Source organism: Xiphophorus hellerii, chromosome 11, assembly GCF_003331165.1.
Source record: "Xiphophorus hellerii strain 12219 chromosome 11, Xiphophorus_hellerii-4.1, whole genome shotgun sequence".
Taxonomy (NCBI): domain Eukaryota; kingdom Metazoa; phylum Chordata; class Actinopteri; order Cyprinodontiformes; family Poeciliidae; genus Xiphophorus; species Xiphophorus hellerii.
The window spans coordinates 11,955,620-11,972,036 of record NC_045682.1 but is presented as its reverse complement, the minus strand read 5'-3'; the positions used below and the strand labels follow the sequence as shown (position 1 = coordinate 11,972,036).

General features: G+C 38.8%; 1 protein-coding gene across 1 annotated transcript in view; it reads right to left on the bottom strand.

Annotated features, from left to right (window-relative positions):
* ephb4a (eph receptor B4a) overlaps positions 1 to 13,553 on the bottom strand; it is a 50,279-nt gene extending 36,726 nt beyond the window's left edge. Inside the window, exon 1 of the mRNA XM_032576900.1 lies at positions 12,642 to 13,553. Within this exon, the coding sequence (XP_032432791.1) occupies positions 12,642 to 12,726 (85 nt within the window). The 5' untranslated portion in view covers positions 12,727 to 13,553. The remainder of the gene's footprint in view (positions 1 to 12,641) is intronic.
* Between the last annotated feature and the right edge of the window lie 2,864 nt (positions 13,554 to 16,417).

Here is a 16,417-nt window from a genome sequence, read left to right as displayed (position 1 = left end):
TCTCTCACAGCAGCTAGAACTGGTGCAACTGGGTTAGTTTATTTAGGCCACTTTGCTGGCACACACCTTCTCAGCTCTGAATTAGGCCACAAATTGTGGACGTATCTCTGAGTGCCTTTGCAAACTGTGATCTAGCTTTTTATCTTGCTGTTGAGATCGGCTTCTTCCATGCTCAGTGGCATTTCAGCCCATGGGGTTCAGGACTCTCTTACCAGCATCTTCAGAAAATCATTAGGATTTGTTCAGGAATTGTTCTTGGGTTGATACATTTCACCAAAAACACTCATCCCCAAAAACATTTGGGCTTTCCAAAATTGATTAAAGCCACACCGCTGAATTAGAAGAAATGCATTTTGTAAATCATAGTTATTCTGGCATTTAGCATATTTACACTATGGTAACTGGCCTAAATCAAGAAAAGTTTAGACTGATTAAATATCAAACAATGGAGAAAAAGTTTGTGTTTCCTATGCTGTGTTTATATATTTTTGCCTTAACTATATGTTAGAAAGCAATGGCTCTCTACATAATGTTTGTGTGCACTCAGGTTGCAAGAAATGTTGCTGGTATCAACAAGTTTAACATTTATTATAGTGCTGGAAACTGTGAGGGGGGGGGAGAGCTACTTTGCAGTAATTATTTAAGTAGGTTACTTACTGATTCAAAAATGTAATTATGAAGTTTGAAATTCAAGACTTTTCCAAACCAGATATACAATTAACTTTCAAAATGTTCATTACCTTTTAATTGAGTTAATCAGAAACTACAAATACGTGTACAGCTGCTTCTAATCTGTGTTTGGTAATATTAATAAACAAGCACACTGGCCAAAAATGTAATTTCTTATCTGAGAAGAAAATGATCAGGAGCCATGTTTTCAACTTTTCACATTAAACATTAACAAACTGTGCTTAACAAACATAAAGACATGCCACAATTATATACCTATAAATTTACGCACTTCGGATGCATTAGATGGGCTCTATAGGGACTGTGTTTTCTTTAATGCTTTTTTAACTTGACATTAAACATATTTTTCAAACCAAAATGAATCCAGGTGTTACCTTGTTCCAACTAACATTTTTATTGAACAGAAAACACAAGCAATGACGGGTCAACATGGATGCCTTACTTTTAAAAATAGGAAACTCATCCAAACAATTGATCGCATGATTGATGTTTTCTTCTCATTTTAAAACATACATTATTTTCTTAGACCTTGACATCTCAGCATTTAAAAACAAATCTATTAGTGAACAGTTTTAAAGGCCATCTCTCCCTCTCTTCTGTATACTTAATTTCAATCAAAATTGACGTAAAGACATAAATGTTAAAATCTTAGTTTGCTAAACAACATCTCTACCACTCATGAACACCGTTCATGAGATTAACTCATCGATTTATCATCCACACAACATTGTTACATGACAGACAGTTAAACGTGTTGCCATCCTGGAGAGATTTAACACATATGCTAGGACAGAAATCATCAGTAATTGCATTGGCCTCGTCTTTCTTCAGTGCCGAATCCTCTCAAAAACAAATTTGATATCTTAATATGAACATTTCACTATCTACTATACCTCGGAGCAATCAAAGATCGTTGAGGCACTCTATAAACTGGAAAAGCCTAAGTTAAGCCATCCTCTTTACAGAAAGCTTGAAGGCAGAGGCAATAAAAGAAAATGCAGGTTATGCGCCTGTTTTCAGACACTTTCTCAGTCTGAAGAGGATATTTATCCACTTGTCTTCTTCCATCAGGAAGGTTGAGGTCTGGGTAAGTCATAAAACCGGTTAGTCATAAAACCGGACTCCCTGCTGAGCAAACACTTTGGAGTCACACAGTGCTAAAATCTGGGATGATCTTCCTACCCAGCAGGAAACTCTTCCAACCTTGTCTTCCCTGTGTCTTTTAATAATTAGAGCAGACACCTGGCCAGTTAAGCTATGGCTCAATTAGAATTTACAAAGGAAAATGTTGACAGAATAAAAACCGAGACGTGGTGTGCTCCATTTAAAAATTGTCTTGTTAGAAAATGCATGCAGTGCCTTGCACAATATGCGTTTTTTCACATTTCGTCACAATAAAAGCACAGACTTCAATAATTTTATTAAAACTTAATGCGATAGACCATCAGTTACAGTTTTGGCTTTGCATTTATGGTTGTTGCAGTCTCTAACAGGTTTCCTCCTAGGATTGGGCTGCATTTACTCTACCCAAATTCCCATCAACTCTGGCCAGTTTTCCTGACCCTAAGAAAAACATCTGCACAGCATGATACTGCCACCACCATTTTTCAGCATGACAGTGATTAGTTCAGAGTGATGTATGCCACATGTTTGCTGTGGCCTCTATACGGCTTCTGGCAGAATGCAAACGTTACCTCCTACAGTTTTCGTTCAGCAGCAATAAATCGCATTCTGAAGGTAATTGATTTAGCTGGATGCTATTAAAAGGAATCTGTGTAAAAGTAGCAAAGAAAACAAATGCATGACCCAGTTTTCTCATTCTTTACTTGTAAAAATTTTTGAAAGTGGTGCTACTTTTTCCTTCCATCTTATATTTACGTACGATGTTGTGTTGGTTTATAAAATAAAATCCCTCCCCTCCAAAAAAAGGCACCGCAGGACCGATGCACCATACAATCTCACATTGACTCCCGAACATACAGTGTCATGCTTATGCACTTCCAATCTGCAATTTACTCTGGGGTACAAAGGCAAATGAAAACACACACCCAAAGCTTTCAGTGACTAATCTGCAGTGGGAGGTGGACGGCTTGAAGTCGACGCAGACTCCAGCTAAATAAACCATCTAAGGATTGACACATCTAAGTAAAGACACGAGAGGACCGACTCTGTGCAAGAATTTCCCCTGCTTTATTCTGTGGCAGCACACTGCTTTATATTCAACAGACAACATACACGCTGAGAGCTAATTCTCCTCATCGGTCCATGCGTTGCTTCTACAAGCCTGCAATTGCATGTCTGTGTGGCGGTGACCGATATATCTAGAATATAGATAAACTCATTGTCGGATATGAAGCCGCCTGCAAGAGAACAAAGAGCATAATTTTGCCTTCAGAGCCCAGACGTATTTGCTTTTCAGCGGGTGGTTGGATTTAGTAGTTCACAAATGGTTTGAATGTCTGCATCTCACTTTTGTCCAATCTTAGAATGAAAAGGAAGTGGTTGACTTTAGACAGCAATCTCTTGGTGATCTAAAAGGCTTGATGGAAGGCAAAAAGGAGAGGAATATACAGCAAGCTGCCAAAAAGGTGTTTAATGCTGCTTTAATTGAAGTGGCCCGCTCCATTTTGGAGCTCTTTGCTGCGTGCAAGCTACAGGAAGGCAGCCGGCGCTCGGGAATGTCTCTGTCATGCCGTTTATAGCCGAGCCCGAGTGGTTCAGACCGACGTATGAACGCAGGCCCTGGGAGACATCCTCAAGGTGAGAGGAGATGCAAATATGCACGGATTCTCCAGACTGATGTTGAAACCGAATGAATTGCAGTTTTAACATAAAAACGGCCATATCAAAAGCGAGATGTAGGTCAGCTGATGACGTGTGGAGGAAAAAATATTCCCAGACCCCAAATCAAGCCTGCTGATGGCGAACACTTCCAGCTGAGAGATTTTTTTATTTTATTTTGCATAAAGCCTCGCACACCAGCCTCGTCATTCGTGTGGCTTTCATTTTACTTTTTGAATGTAGCAACAAATAGAAATCATCAGGCATACCACAACAATAGATCGCTAAAAGGAAAAAAAAAAAGAAAAAAACTCACAAAGGGTGTCCCCTCCACCCCCCAACACAATGTTCGGCGTGCCTCTGATAACAGCAGCGATGTGTGTGGAAGATAAATGAGGAAGATGGACCTGAGATAAATGCATTCCTCTCTGTTGTTGTCTCCTAATTAAAGGCCTTTTTAGCCCCTTTATTACATTGTGGCTCATCTATCTGGCTCACAGCGCGCCCTTCTAAAGACTGCAAATCGACGGCATGCACGTTTGGCTCGTTATTCGGCGTGCTGATGTGCACATGCGTGCAACCTTCGCACCCTCTGCCTATTTCATTCACTCGTGCCAGTCTCCCCGTTTCTCCTTGACTCACTTCAAAGAGGACCCCCTCACTCCCTCCCCAATCCCTCTAAAAGTGCCATTCTCCTTGGTGCTTATGGCTGATAGGCTGTGGCCTCATTCCCTCACCACTGCAGCCTGTCCCCATTGTGTCCCGCTCTCAGAGAGGAGCGTGTGGGTGGAAGACAGACTGGCTCTCCAAAGTGAGTGCCTGACATGAATGTATGGGCTCGGGGTGTATCCTCTCACCGAGTCGAGCTATCATCCACCTGCAACTCCCAGCTGCCACATGCATCCCCTCTCAGAGGGGGAGAGAGAAGGAGAGAGAGACACGGGCTGAGAGTACTTGTGGCACTCGGATGCCTGTTTAACTCTTGAGGAAGCTAATCATCGGATTGAGGTGCTGAGGATGATAGGGCTACAGGCTTTCAGAAGTGGGAGAGAGAGAGGGGGGGAGGGTGCTTTAAATGCAAATCCCTTTCTTATAAAAATCGGTTCCATTTAAAAGGATTTCTGGGAAACGATCCACATTTCCATGGTAGGGGAGACAGTCAGCAAGAGAAAACAGAATAGCACCAGTCAAACATCAAGGAGACCAAGGACGTGGAAAGAGTAGCAAATGAAAAGGGTACACGTCTGTGAAAGACAGGATTGAGGCTAAAGTAAGGTCCTTTAGATGAAAGCTCTCTTTTCTGCATCTGTGGCGCTAAGTGAAGTTTAGTTTGCACCGATCAGCAGCATAGCGTCTTCGTGTTGGCCACGTGACGACGGTGTCGGGAGGTGAAAAGATAAACGGAAGAGTGATGTTGAGAAACAACATCTGCGAATCCGGATTTAGATGGTAAACCTCACCCAAAACTGTCACGTTCACGCTCGCCCTGCACGGTTTCCATCTGGAACGCTCCTCCAGTGCATCGGGTCCTTGTGGCGTTACGGCATATTACTGGAGCTGGCATTAAGCTGCACAATTCCCTGCTTACACCAGGCACATTTGGAATTGTTTCTGGAGAGCCAAGAGAAACCAGATACTTTCTCAGGATGAATTTATGAGCAAGCAGATGCTGAATAAAAATCATGCTATGGCATGTTGGTTCAGTGAAATTCAAAAACAATATCTGTCAAGAAGCCACTGTGAGCATGAAGACACGTTGCAACAAGAGATGGTCTAATTAGAGTTTTGTGATGGATCTCTGCTTGACTGGATCCAAAAAGATTTTGGCAAATACTGATTCCTCTTTAAAAGTTAGGATGTGCAAAGAACCCACCACTTTTGTTTTTTGTTCTTCACACAATAGCTCTTCCAATGTTCCCACCATAAGAGCTCATTAATGGTCATTTCTTTTTAGAAGCAGAGGCGACGTCGCGCCATACGCCAGTGATATTTAATAAATCTAAATAGTACTCAAAACTTCATTTATTTCAGTAACTCATTCCATATGGTGAAACACATTAAATATATTAAAGCCACAAAGACTTATGTTTTCAAACATTAATTTCTGTTAATTCTGATACTTTTTTACTTAAAGATAATGAAAACATGACATTCAAGGTTAGCATAATACACCAGACCAACAAAAAACATTTTAAAGCAGAAACGTTGGCTTCACAGTAAAAATATGCTTAGTTAAGTTTGTTAGGTACGTTTAGTCAGATAAACAGGGCTCATCGGAACGCATATTCTAACTTGTCAAATATGACTGTATTGTGTATTATATAACTATATTCTTAATTTACGCCAAAGACCTGGCAGTACTTCTGCCTGTTCACTGATAGGAACAAGATGGTGAATGCAGATATAGATTCCAGTTGCCTGTGGATTTATCTTTGCTTTTCCAGACAGGGCGGCTGCTTTTGGGTTGAGGTAAAAAAAAAAAAAAAAAAAAAGTTTTGCAGTTATTAGATTTAGTACTTAATGTTTTGAAATTTTAGCAGTACATGTACAGTTTATAGAATTTCTCACTTTTGAATTTCCTATGGAATTGATATTAAAATAATAGCAAATAAAGCTGTAAACTTCTTCCATGTACATCTTGTCTGATCTTAGAAAAGGGTTCTGATAAAGACATATGCTTCCGTGCATAAATGAGGATAACAGTGAAATCCCTTCCTTTTCTGTTTGATTTTAAAACTGCTACAATTGTCAAAGAACCTGTGGAACTGCTTCTTTTAATGGGTTTTTAATGTAATTGTTGCATTAAAACTACCAATAAATAGATGCTATTCAGCATCTATTTATTGGTTTGTATGAATTAAAGTTTTTGGAACAAAAACAAGAATCCAGAAATCTGTGTTGGCCAGTCAGGGCCTGTTTGATGCATTTCTAGCAAAAATGTAGGCAAAAAGCACAACATTCTTTTTGAACAATAAGCCGTATGGGTCAATAAAAGCTGTCCATTAACAATGTGTTAACATATCGAAACACAGTTTGGAAAATTTATGTATAAAACCTGTCTTGGTTTTCCTTTAGTCCACCAGCTGAGAGCTCTGTGAGCTCATTGTTCACAATGTGTCTGCACATGCGCCTTTTCAGGAGCCAAACAAAACGTGTTAATGCCACTTCTTTTGTGCATGTGGCTGCTTTGGTCTAAGTAAGAGTAATGTGGAGCAGAGCGCTACAGCTGTGCAAAGAGCAAATGTAACAGGATGACATTTCACCTCTCCATCCATCCATCCATCAGCAGCATCTTAAAAAATGCTGTGGATGTCTCTCATCACTGCATCGTGACGGGTCTTAGCTAAACAAATTTTGCTGGCAGCTGCAACTCTCTCCTTGCATAGAAAATAAGAAGATGACCTGAAGACTGATGGGTTTAGCAGCTGCAGGGCATAATCCAAGGTATCGATGTGTAAAGAAAGGATTTGCATTCAGAAATACAAACACTAAAATGGCAGACTTACAGGTGGACATTGACCCAGATAAAGAACCTTGAGTAAATTACAACAGTTACTGCAAAAAAAGTACAACTAAAATGATTTATTTGCTTTTATTTATAAAACAGAAAAGTAACTATTTTTTTCCTCTTCTGCTGGCTATTATTAGGGATGCTGGTAACAGTACGATGTGTGTACTAGTATTCAGAAAAGTTCCCCGATACCACAGAACCTGATACCAGAATGATGTTAGTGTTATTTCCCCTCTAGCAAACAGTATTATGTTGTACATAAACACTCTAACCCACCATAAACTGAATAGGAGCCAAATAAAACGAAGAACACAACAACGTACGGCAACTGAGATGAACAAACCACTTAGCGGCAGCATGACGGCTAGTAGAGGAGGAGCCATGTCTGCAGTATAGAGGTATTTCCAGGATAACTGCAAATTATGTTCAGCAAAGTTGTCAAGAGAAAAAACAAAACCAATCACTTCCAATATAATTGGATAGAACGTCTAAAAAACCAACATGACGTTGAGTTCAAGCGGTTTTCTCACTGGAGCGGGAAACAAGCAACAACCAACTTTGGATCAAACTCTGAAGACGACTAGAGGCAGTGAAAATCACAGAGGCTCTCAGCCAACACACTGCTCTGGACCAGACATTATCCAGTGTTGATATGACATTAGCTGCCACCACATTACAGACAACCTTGAACAAAGCCGAAGTTGGCTTCTGACTGCAGTTTCCAATTTAGGGAATGGCTAAAGGGCGATTCCAAAAAATATTTTTAATCTGCTTTTGCTTTAAAACATAAAATACGTAGCCGCTTCAAACTAGAACAGATTATTCTACACTGACAGCAGAATATCTAAAATCGAGTGTGTTAAACACTTAATAATAAAATAGATAAATGCTAAATAATACAAAATAAAAAAAATAATTTAATAATTGATTATAAGGAGCATATTGACATTTTTTAGATTTTGTATTGGTACTCGGTGTTGGCAAGCATTTAAGTGTAAGAACGTGTAAGTACATGTACTTACTGTTTTAAAAAAAATCTAGTACGTACCTAATTACTACATTTTTAATGTTATTGAAAACATTTATTTACTATGTGATTCTGATACAGTGACCTAAGCAAAACTACAGGTAAAACACCTGCTGAATTTATATTTATTGTAAAATTAACAATAATTTAGCATAAGACCCTCCCTCCCATATTTTCTATGCCATGATGATACATGTTTTCACAACTGGAAGTTTTCCCTAAGCGCTGAATTTGTTTTTTTATTTTGAATGCAAAGCCAAGCTGCAGGCTTGTATCCACGTGTCCAGCAAATATAGTTTCAAAAGTGTTCGGAAAAGAAAAGAAAAAGTCTTGTGTTCCTTATCAGTTGTACTTTTCCGTAAGAAAGAAAAGAAAAAGTTAAACTATTACAGAAACAAAGCCACAATGCCATTATTCCACGACGCTGTCCAAATTGTTTTCATTTGTTTGCAGATGAAAGAGCTCTTTAATTACTTAATTATAGTTTAATGGCACCCCACAGGAGAACTGCAGCAGTGAGGTAGAGAATAGAAAACAATAATTTGCATTTTGTTTTTTTTCCCCCTGATTTTTTGGTTGTTTAGATAAAATCTGCTCTGAATAAATGCACAAACTGCGAAGAGGCACGGCTTTCTACGAACCTGTTACACCTCATACAGCTAAGCAAATGACCAATTTGACATGGGCTCACAAAAACGACTTGGAGCCACGTGAATTTGATAGCACAGACTACTTTTGATGACAGCGCCGGCGTCGCAAAAGAATCTGAACAGTTGGGAAAGACTGCAGTGCTTGTGCCATTGGCTGCATTCTGAAAAACAGCATGAACGAGGAACAGAAACTCACAAGATGAGGACTTTAGGTTAAGTTTGATCTTTAGAGTTAACATTCATAAAGTCAAACATGGTTTAAAATTGTAGTAAGTCTACACTGATGGTACAAATTATTAATAGTGGTTAAAAAGAATATGCAGTTTTACTTCAATGCGTTGGTTATAGTATTCTGTGCATTATACATTTTTTATATGCACAGTGAAGCAGAGAAAAGTGTGGTTTTAAAGGGTGTGTGCGCGCGATGGTGAAATGTGTGGACCCGATACAATTTTCCACCCAAAGCGCCTTATTAATTTCCAGCCAAAGTAATTATCTGATCAAGAGGTCTGTGTTTTAATCTTCATAGAGACAGAAGCGTGAGAGATCCAAGCAATGAACAAGCAAGCGGTGTGTGTAAGTGACTCATTTATCCTTTAGTTGGAAAAGGAGGAGAGATTTGGCAGCTGAGAGCTTCATCTGCCCTCCCATCAGTTCATTACAGAATTCCCTAATAGGTGGAGAACAAGTGGGGGGAGAATGATCCTGAGTGCACCGACTGAGGAGTGGGACGCAGACCAAGAAACGAAAACCAGACATCTTGTTCACACTTGGCAAAACGCAGATGTTCTGGAGTCAGTCGACTAGGTGCTCCGACTCCTTGGCTGCCATCTAAATCCCTGTTTTCCACTTAAGGCTGCACCTGTTAGGAACAACCAGCTTATGATCGTTGAAAGAATGGGGGAAATAGATTAGCTGTGACAATTTGTGATTTTCTAGCGGCTCGTATTCTTTAGAGACGCAGCGAGAAATTGGCTCGGAATCGGATGAGGTGCTTTCAGCTGGTGGGAGCACAACAACAGAACAAAAAAACCAAACAAACACATGTAACGAGCAGTAAAACAAATCAGACATTACTTAAAAATATCTTTCTGCTTCTAGTTGGTAGCAAACAAACTTCAAAAAACGAGTAGAAAACCATCTTCTTTGACAAAAATAATGTATGTTTTGGTTTTTGATACCTATTTTTTAACTTTTGGCAGTTTAATTTAACTATAAACATTTTACTGTTTAAACCACTCAATTTTAAATTTATGCAACAAGTACAAATAGTGCTTTCTTGTTACTTTTGTAGAAATATGAATAGGCTAAAATCAATTTAAGCCTACTGGCTGTAAATTTCTCATCAGTGCATCTCTAATATCTGACAAAGAATCCACACAAATGCCTCAGGTTAAGCATTTTTGTCTCACGCCGAATGAACAAAACCTCAAAGCTACAACTCTGATCTTAAGTTGCAGAGGCTCCAGCTCCGGCTTTAGAAGAAGCCCCTCTAACAACCTGTATTCCAGATTTAAGAAAACTGACCAAAATTAAGTGTCTGGGAAAATCCCAAGCTTCTCTCTAGGACTACAAAGTCAACAAGTCTTCCCCGCAAGAATTCAGCCTCCGTAATTTAACTCGCTTCTCTCGTGGGTGTGTATGCACACATCCTAAAAGACACACTTAATGAAGCCAGTGGTAATGCCTCATGTGCTGCCTGTTTATACAGCGCACAGCAGCAGAAAAAAACAAAATGCGAGTCTGTGGAAGAGGAAAGGTCCGAATCCTCCTAACCAGACGCAGCTGACAGATTTGTGTTCCTGCCACGCAAGATGTGAAGTCATGCATGTTCACTGTGTTCCTGTTTACAGTAACTTTTTGTACATTCATTGTTAAAGGGAACATTGTTTTCATGGAAAATGTTTCTTTTTCTCGGCAAATGAAAAAGCTTCCTTGAGGAGGGAAATCACCACAGAAATGTATGCTATAGGTAGCTACTAAGGCTGATCATGTTACTTCTTCTACAGCCTAAGCATTGGCATATGGGGATGAAAATCTACACACAAAACAAAAAAAAAATGTATAAACTGGCATTCCCATCTGAAGTACCATAAGCAGCTCACACAGCAGTAGGTTTTCCATAAAAAAAGGAAAAAAACAACAAAAAAAAACACTGCAGTTACAAAAAAAAAAAACAACCCAGCAGTGGTTATCTGATCTGCAGTAAACACAGGCCTATTATTTCCAAAAGATCATTTCATATCAAAGGTTTTTGCAGACAGGTGATCCTGCTGCATTCTTAACAGACTCCAGGCAGGTTTCTACTCACTCCAATGCACAGATGTAGAGAAACCAAGCTATTAACAAAACGAAGCAAAGCCAAACAGGAGATAAAAATTGATTCCTGAGACTATTCCAAGCTGTTTACTCTTGGGATCATACGATAGCATTACACACAAGCATGATCCCACTAGTCTTGCTGTTTGTCACTTGTACTCATCTATCCACTCTCGTGTTAGGCAAATTATCTGACAACTGCCACTAACGTGACTACACCTGCGTAGTCAACCAAAAATTGTATTTTCCCCAGTGTAATTAGAAATGCTTCACGAAACTGATCCGAGACAATTTCTCTGTTAATGTCAAGGCAGCTTTCAAGAAATGAATATAAATTACAAGGCAAACTGCACATTTGATACAGAGGGTTGGATGTTTTACTGCTTGCCGCAGCACTCTGCACTGGCCCAATAAACATCTCACCAGGCCAATATTTGCCCCTGAATGTTTTAATATTGATTTTAGGGTATGACTGGCTAATATTCCCACAGGAAATGGAATTGGATCCAGTTTAAGTGGACTCAGAAAGGCCCTTTGTGTTACATTTAAAGGGGGTACAAAAACCAAGCATTTCTGGCTTCAGTGCTAACTGGTATGAAACATATAATCCACCTTGTGAAGTTTATAGCCAGATATTTATGACACACCTGTGTCCTTTTACATTGAGATTTTGGTAAATGACTTTTGCGTTGTAACCACTACATGCTCGTAAATCCTATGGTAGCCTCAGCTCTTTCTTTACTGGACCTTTCGGTATAAAAATGGCAGCCTTTTAAACGAGCCGGTTATATGTAACAAGGTATACTTAGGTTTTTCTTTTTCTTCTTTAATTTACTGTTTCAAAACCGCAAAGATTTCCTGTCTACCACTTTCTTTTCTACTAAGACCCTGTTGGAAAAGTGTGAGAGTTTGCAGCACAGAGCACAGAGTTTCCCCTTCCCAACCTGTTGCTATGCAGTGGATGAAAATAAATGGTTTGATCTCCTAATTTAGAATATAAACCAAAATAAAAACACTTGCTAACATGCTAAGTTATGTTACTATGAGAATGGAGCTGCCTCTTTTGAGCCAATTATTGGATATGTGTTTATGCTAGCAGCTGCCCCCGCCCTCAAAAGGCGCTTTCTTTTTTTTATTGTGATTGCTTTTTTTTTTAAGCAATATTCAGTGTAAAGATACACTGAATATCATGTTTTCTATCTTTTTTCGTTAACTTTTGAAGTTTTGGCATGGCTGACGCAACCAAATTTGATTAACTCATTTGCTTTATTGCCAAAGAAATCTTATTTACAGTGTATATTAGGGGGGGGGCAGGAAATAATTTATGAAATAGGCAAGAAACATGAACACAGCTCAGACTTTGTTGATTCGGTTTAACTTTAAGAAGAGTGGAAAGTAAATGAAACACTTGGTTTTATTTTAGTTTATTTAGTGTTCGAACTTTTTTGCTAGAAATATAAATACACACAGCGCTCCTCGTCGCCCTCTGCTGGTCGGGAGGGCCTTAAGCGGCTGATTACATGGCTCGCACCGCTTTTAGGTGCTGGTGGTGATACTACGAGATTGCGGTATTTTTTTTACTGAAGATTTTCACACAGCATAATCATTTTATCACGCATAATCTGCAGATTAAAAAAAACAAAACAAAAAAAACCAGACTCACCTTCTTCTGCATCAGCCAGACGAGCCAAGTCCAGGAATAAGATGCATCCCAGCAGCAGCAGCATGTTCCTTAATATCACCTCCATAGTGTTGAAGCCGGGTGGTCAAAAATGAATGGACGTGGGTTAAAATCCCAGCGGCACTGGCAGATCGGCTGTGATCGCAAACCAGTCTGCATTTAAATCGGACTCCTGATTGAAAAAAATCATCAGACGGTGATGATTTTTATAAACCCTGGACCAAAGGAAGCTGGTAAAAAAAACCTTTCTGGACGTAGTTACTTTATTAGTAACTGAAAAGTTGACTAACTTTGTGTTGCAGTGTAGGTCTTAAAGCAAACCCCAGCGCTGTAACTCCACTCCTACCTCAGTCCCTCTGTCAACACACGGTGAAAAACCTGACTGCTCGGCATTAAAAAGCTCTTTGTGCTCCACACGACTTCACCACAAAAATCTGCCCCTCAGCCCAATGACCGGGCAGCCAGACGCCGCAACCAGGGGACATCAACGCAGGGTCTGATAGTTGCAGAGATTAGTTTCAGTCGCCTTACAGGTTATTCCGCATCTTCTGGAGAAGAAAGAAAGAAAAAGTCCAGAAAAGTGAGTGTTTTTCTTCTTAATGTTCCCTTAAACACCAGAATTGTTGTCTTCAGCAGAGGGGGAAAAAATCTAAAGGAGAGAAGTGGGGGGGGGAATATACAGCGCGACAGGTTTAGCCTGGCCTAGTTTTAAGGAGAAAATGAAACAAGACGCGATGGAAAACGTCTGGTTTCGTCAAAAGGCAAGTCAGCAGAAAAGGCTACACTGCGGCGAGATTCAAAAGTTTTATGTTGAAGTAGCTCGCAGGACGGGGAGCTTTAAGCTGGTCACCGAGGACGACATCTCCGCATCAAACCTCCAGTCGACTGGCATCAGTTAGCCCCTCCCACCCTGGTTTCCATAACAGCAAGAGTCACAAGCTCGCGACGTGACGCTCCGTTTCCGTCCGGCTACTTCAAAATAAAACACAACACAGGCTACAGGGGAAATGTTAAACGGTCTGGGGACTGACGGAACTATTCATTCTATACCCACTGAATTTAGCATTTTTAACATTTGACGTTTTAACAGGGTAATCTAAGCTCTAACCGGACGTATTCTAGAAATAATATTGCAAACAGAAACTTAAGGATGACTGCAGAAGGCAGAATGGATGACTGTGTTTGAGTTTATTCTTCCCTTTGGGGTCGCTGCATTTGAACATTTCTGTCCTACAGCAGCATGTTGGCTGATCACTCTGTTTCAGGCGTGTTACTTTGAGCTAAATACATATTTATTAATCAATTAATGAATTAATTACTTATTAGTTACTTTATGATAAACACTGCATTTTGGCCATAAGGTACACGCCTACACTAATGAAGTCGCTGGAAACACAATCACTTCTTAGCAAGTGCAAATTTGCATTTTTGGTCATTTCAAGGTAGAATGCAAAGTAACTGACGGCCTCTATTACGTGAAACATAACTTACCGGAATAAAAATGATAATAAAAAAAGACACAACTTTATCAATATCCTTTGGACAATGAAAACCCAGTTTATTATTATGGTATAAAATGTAATAAATGTGAAATGACAAATACATGTCCAAAAGAACATGAGAAAGGATACACTGTATCTTGGCAGGAAATAAATACAGCTCAACTGATAAAATATTTATAAATTATTTGAGCTTATGACTTAGAAAGATAATGTTATATTACTAAAGTTTATTATGCTTTAAAATTAAGTAAAGTAACAATGCACAACCACACACATCCCTGTACTCTGTTTTAAGGTTTTGCAAGAATTATGGAAAGATTTTTTTTTCCCCCATTTTAAAATTTGATTTGATTCAAAGAAATCATGTCAAAGCCTTTATGTTCCAGCATGAAGCCTTAACTTTGAGAACAACTGATGTAGATACATAAATTTATAAATCTGAAAGTTTATACTTAATATAAGAGGTCGGTGTAGAAATCAATAGATTCGTTCGATTATGGGAATGCATTGCACTGATGCGTTATATTGATGGTTGTATCATTTAGGAAGCTGTGTTGTCTTTTTATTTTTGAAATAAACTGCTTTAATAGTTGCCTCGTAGAGATGGAAAGAAACGAAAACAAATTTAGTTTTAATACCTTTATTTGTTATTAAATGCTGAGCTTTTATTTTGAGATAGATTACAGTTTCCGGTGCATCGTTAAGTTTTTCCAGGTAACTTGACTTCAAAACGCCTAACGTCCTAGTGCAAGCAGAGGCATGCAGTTCGAATAAACTGCAATGATAAAACATTACTTAAGAATATCTCTCATAGAAGTTATTACTTGGCAATAACTTCCAAATTGAGCAATTCACGGGAACAGAGTAAACAGCACTGAAAGGCTTCCTGGTTTTAAAGACACTGGTAGTATAAGTTTATGCAGCATGAAATTTAAGGACCAGATTAATGCTTCAGTCAGATTTTGTAGATTTTTGATGACTTATATTGAATTCAAAGACATCCCAACACAACATTATTTTATAATCTTATTGTTGTGCATTGCTGTTCATTTAGAGGTTCACATGTTCATCACATCTTTCAGGAAAAAGTGAATATTCTCTGGCAGCAGTCTCTCTAAACACAGTGTATTTTAATGACAGCCATGACATTACTGATTCATTGCATCAGACTTGCAGCACAGCTTATTTTCTCTTATTTAATTAATGACTGTTTTCCTTTGGGAGCTGAATGAAATCCCTTTTTTTTTTGAAGAAAATCGGAACGAGACGGCAGAATAAATAGGAGGAAATGCTAATTTTAAGTCTAAATGACAAAATGTAAATAAGGCATTTGCAATTCAAGTTGGCTAACAAGGCCGAGCCGATGTTTAATTTTGGCGAATCAAGACCAGCAGCTCTCCCCCCTTTCACAGAAAAGAAGGGTTTGCTGTGTTTATTTTGCTGTGTCAGAGTAGAGTTCATTGATTTAAACTGTATTAACTTTAATTTTCTTTTAGTTCAGTTATCAGTGCAGCTGACAGCCTTGATTTCCTTTGTTTTGCACATTCAGGAAAGAAAGAATATGACGAAACATCAAACTCTGGTTAATTCTGACTGAAGATGAGTCAGAAGAATGGAACGTCTTACATTGCTCATATGCGAGGTAAATTTCAACAGATTTCTATGATTTTGCTTTGTTTTTTGTCCACATGAAATAGATATGAATACACAAAAAGTCAGAGCACTGTATATTAGATTACTTTAAAATTATTTCAGTCATTGAACTCTGGAATGTTTACCTGCAGCTTATGAGGAAATAAATTTTACTTCCAACGTTCAGCTCTGAGATTCTGTCGTGTGAAGTTCAATAGAGAATATTTACAAAGCAGATAAAAGTGAGATATGCCTTTAAAATATTTGGCTGTTCTTATGAAATCTAAAGCTTGAAAAAAAAAACCTTGCAGGATTTCAGATTGAATGAAAAATGTTTTTCCATTGGATTGTGCACACTGTGGTACCTATTTGTAGTGTTGGGGATAAGCTGAGGCTATCAGGCAACTCAATTTTAATTTTTTTTTTTTATTTCCAAAGGGAAAAGTTTGCAACGAGGCAAACACATCACAATACAACACCTAGTTCTGAAACCTTTAACCCCATTTGCCCTCCTAGTGCACATTTTTACCATCATCTTTTATGACTTTTTACAAGAGAAGAAATTCAAGTTCAACTGATGACTTCATTCAGTTGATGGTGCCTCATGAAAACATTCCTTTCCAG